The 4,176-nt window shown below is 46.5% G+C and overlaps 1 protein-coding gene across 1 annotated transcript in view; it reads left to right on the plus strand.

Annotated features, from left to right (window-relative positions):
• The first annotated feature begins 2,204 nt into the window (after positions 1-2,204).
• LOC121491828 overlaps positions 2,205-4,176 on the plus strand; it is a 7,679-nt gene continuing 5,707 nt past the window's right edge. Inside the window, exon 1 of the mRNA XM_041756974.1 lies at positions 2,205-2,457. Coding sequence (XP_041612908.1) covers positions 2,205-2,457 — 253 coding nt within the window. The remainder of the gene's footprint in view (positions 2,458-4,176) is intronic.

Consider the following 4,176-nt stretch of genomic DNA (forward strand, 5'->3'; position numbering starts at 1 on the left):
CACCAAAACTGGTAAGTCAGCCTTTGGGACATGATCCAGAGAAATGCATTCCAAACAGCATTTGTTTATACTGGGTGGGATGATGACATCTTTCTATTGACTCATCTCTGAAAGAAATGTGGCATTTCCTTCTGAATGGGGCAGGCTAGAGTCTGGTAATTTTGACCCTGACACATTTCAGATTCTATGATATCATGTAGCTGTGGACACCGTGACATGATTTTTGGGCTCAATGTCTTTTGAGCTGATACAGTTAGACAAGGTGAAAGAGCCCAGAGTAGCAGCTTGGGTTAGAGAGACCCCATAGAGGACCAGTGCCTGCCTTTGGTTGGGTAACCAGAGAGCTCATTCATCTGGGAGCTGAGGGGTTTGAGCTTCAAGCCCAGCTAGGAATACTGACTGGGTTTTAACTGATCCAGGGCCATATTAAGTGAAACTGTACTACACATTCCCTCTTAGCTAGCTTCTTTTCAAACTTTTCCTCAATCTCTATTTTATTTTTAACTCTTTAAATTTTTAAAAGATTTTATTTATTTGTTTATTGATTTGAGAGGAGAGAAAGTGTGGGAGAGCACCCACACAAGCCTGCAAGCAGTGGGGAGGGACAGACAGGGAGGGAGAGGGAGAGAATCTCAAGAAACTCTGCACTGAGCCCCAGCTCAATCTTAAGAGCCTAAGATCATGACCTGAGCTGAAACCAAGAGTTGGGGTCTTAACCAACTGAGCCACCCTGGTTCTCCATATTATGAAAAAAAATTTAAGATTTTATTTTTAGGGCAGCCTGGGTGGCTCAGCGTAAACGTTTAGCGCCACCTTCAGCCCCAGGCATGATCCTGGAGAAGTCGGTCCAAGGGTTGTGGGTTATTGTTAAGCTGTTCTAAAGGATAATTTCAATGAAACAATGAACACAAAGGGGCTCAATATCATTAGTCATAAGGAAAATACAAATCTAAACCACAGTGAGATCCCACTTAACCCCTCCAGTAGGACTTCAAAAAATAAAAAAAAAAGAAACAGTACATGTGTTGTGAAGGTTGTAGAGGAATGGAATTATTACACTTTCCTAGTGAGAATGTAAAATTGTGCAGTTACTTTACTTTGGAAAATAGTTTGGCAGTTCCTCAAAAAGTTGAACATAGGGTTACATGTGACACAGCAATTCTACTCCTAGGTAGGTGTATGACTAAGAAAATTGAAAATATATGGTCTCTCAAAGGGGAAAAGAAACCTACACAACACAGAAATGCAGGACGAATAATACTGAGAGATTTCAGACAGAAAATATGTTTAAAAATTAATTGCGTAAACTACCTCTGGTCTTTCTCCTGTTTTTAATAGTGAAAAAAACTAGGGAAGACCCATGTCACATCATGACAGTTTAAGACTTTGGAATCGTTCACATATTAGAAAAGCCTAAGACCTATTTTACCCGAGAGAGAAATGGAATGACTTCAAGACAACCCTTAAGAAAACCCGTTGCGTGAGGCGCCTGAGTGTCTCCCTTGGTTGAGGGTTTGACTCTTGGTTTCCGCTAGGGTCATGATCTGATGGGTAGTTTCAGCTACGGACATGATCTGCATTGAGCTCCGTGTCAGAGTCTCTCCCTCTACCCCTCTTCTCATTCTCTCAACTGAACAAATAAATCTTTCAAAAAGAAAACTTATTGGGAAACTATTTCTGCCTTGATGACTTTATCCACCCACAAGAATGAACAATGAGAACTATGCTGAGATATACTTTTAGAAAGAGATGGGATCTGTGGTGTCAGCACAAGGGTAGACAACTACTGAGAGTGGCTGCTGAGGGGTGGTCCCCATCAGTGGTGACCTTCAGGGAGACGAGGCAGCCTTGTGTATCAGTGGCTCCCAAGGTTCCTTGATCCCCACCACGTTCCAATTCTGTTATTGCAACTGCAGACCGTTACCTAGAATGCTGGGTGCTCCCCCTGTCATTCCAATCAGAGTCTGAGCTACGGGCATTGCCTTCAGCTCTCAGCTCTGGCACCAGAGCTTGTTGTTGTGGTTACCGACTCTCGAGTGCTGTGGGGTGTTGCACAAATAGTTGCCAAGAGTAAATAAAGAATTCCTGTATCCTCACCCCTCAGGCCGATTAAACTTAACTTGATTTCACTTGTTTTTAACCCATCATGTGTTTGGGTTTCTTCTCCCCAGTCCCCAGCTCTACCTCGTCTGCCACTGGTCACCATGGCAGCGCCTCTTGGCCCTCAGTCTGATCCAAGGGCAGAAATCAGCCTCCTGGAAATCAACCAGGAGCTTCAATCCAAGCTGGAAAAAAGCCAGCAGGACTTCCGAGACCTCAAGGAGAAATTCCTTATGTCCGAAGCTACTGCCTACTCCCTGGCCAACCAGCTGCAGAAATACAGAGAGTCCTACAAGGTTATGGTCTCCAACGTGGTGACTGTCTGTATTCCTTCTGCGAAAGTAAAACTCTCCAAACGTAATCTTCTCTATTTCCGTTGTCATGATAAATTTCATTCTGACCACAATCCAGGAAAGGTAGCAGTGGGTATTTTACCCTCAGGATGGGAAAACTGAAGACCAGGAGGTTAGAGACTGTAGGATTGGGTTAGAGTTAGCTTTCCAGTTATCGATTCCTGGTGCCGACACACAAATGCCTGGTCCTCTCGGGATCCTCTCTGTACTGACTCAGTCCTGCTCACTGTTGGCCTAAGTGTCTGAGACTGAGGAACTCCCATCAGGTTTTGCTTCTCCGGGTCCAGCTGGCAAACACTGAGCTGGTTACACTGGGGAAACCTGGTACACACACAGTGAGTGGTGGGGGGCAGCAGGTGACACTACCTGCTTTCAAGGAGATGGAGGTTGGCCTCCTTTCCCTGAAACTGTGGTATCCATGAGTGACGCCATCCACAGTGACTCCCCTGGTGAGAGGGAAGCTGGGCACAGGCTCTGCTTCCTGAGCCCACGGAGGCCACCATTTGATACCCAGTGGTAAGGTTGAGGGTGTCTCAGGGAATTTCAGACAATCTGTGCTGCCTCCATCTATCTCTCCCTAAGCTGGGGAAACTTCAGTGATGCAGGATGGCGAGCAGGTCAAGGTCTGGGCCAAGAAACATGTGGCCAAGTGAGGATGAGGGTGAGTGGGAGAGACCGCGGCTCCAGTAACCCCCCGAGCTAGAGTGTGGGGTAGGCACCCCCCCACAGTCAGCCTGAAATGGGGAGCTCAGCTGCCTGGTCTTAGGAGGGGGCTGCAGGGATGTAACGAATCCTGATGCTCTGAGCCCTAATTTTTGTCATGTTCTCACAACTGGCTTTCAGTACAGCAAGGGGAGATAAAATGAAAAAAGACTGATGCAGGGAAAGGTGATAATTGAAGCCCGCTATTTAGGAAAGTGAAGAGTTACTGAGATTTCGGGAAAGCACAAGCGAAGTTTTGTTAACATCTCTCCTAATACGAATCACAAAATTGTGGGAAACCTGTTGTGAAGATGATGAAAACAGATATCACTTGAGAGCTTGGAGTGGAGGTACCTCAATACAGGGGTGAAGAGCAAGGTCTCTGGGCCAGCCTTCCCGGGTTATTATTGTTGTGGCACCTACTTCTTTGAATCACAGTACTGAGTAATTTCTTGAAAAGCTCTTAGAGCAGAGCCTGGCACTGTGTAAACCCTGTTCATAATTCTACTGCTTCTAATCACAAACTTTATTAGGATTTGGACATATTCCTTTCAGTTCCTTCTGGCTTTATGCATTATACTTCACACAAGTGCATCTGGATGAATTTTTACCCTTGGCATACCTGTTCAACAGAGAAATCCCAGCTCAGGGGACCCATCAGTCCTGTCGTCCTAGGGGCCTACTTCCTGTCCCTGCTCAGTGTCTACTTAAGAGGCTGCAAGGCTTGCTAGAGTGGCCATGATCAGGGTCGCTGTGAGGGGATGTGAATTTTGACTCTACCAAATACCAGTTACTCACCGTGTCTAGTCACTGTCTGTGGCTTGGGGCTGTTCCTTCCTCGGCTCTCAAACGGGGACTAATCACACGCCCCGTAGTTGGGAGTCTGAGGAATGAGACGTGCAGAGCCTGGTTGCCGGGGTTACATTTGTCCTGGGGTGGACCCTGCCCTCTCCCTTGAAGGCAGCGAGCACAGCAGCATGTCCAGCTTTCCACTGAGGCAGGCATCTCTGTTTCTCAGGGT

Source organism: Vulpes lagopus, chromosome 5 (assembly GCF_018345385.1).
Source record: "Vulpes lagopus strain Blue_001 chromosome 5, ASM1834538v1, whole genome shotgun sequence".
Classification (NCBI taxonomy): domain Eukaryota; kingdom Metazoa; phylum Chordata; class Mammalia; order Carnivora; family Canidae; genus Vulpes; species Vulpes lagopus.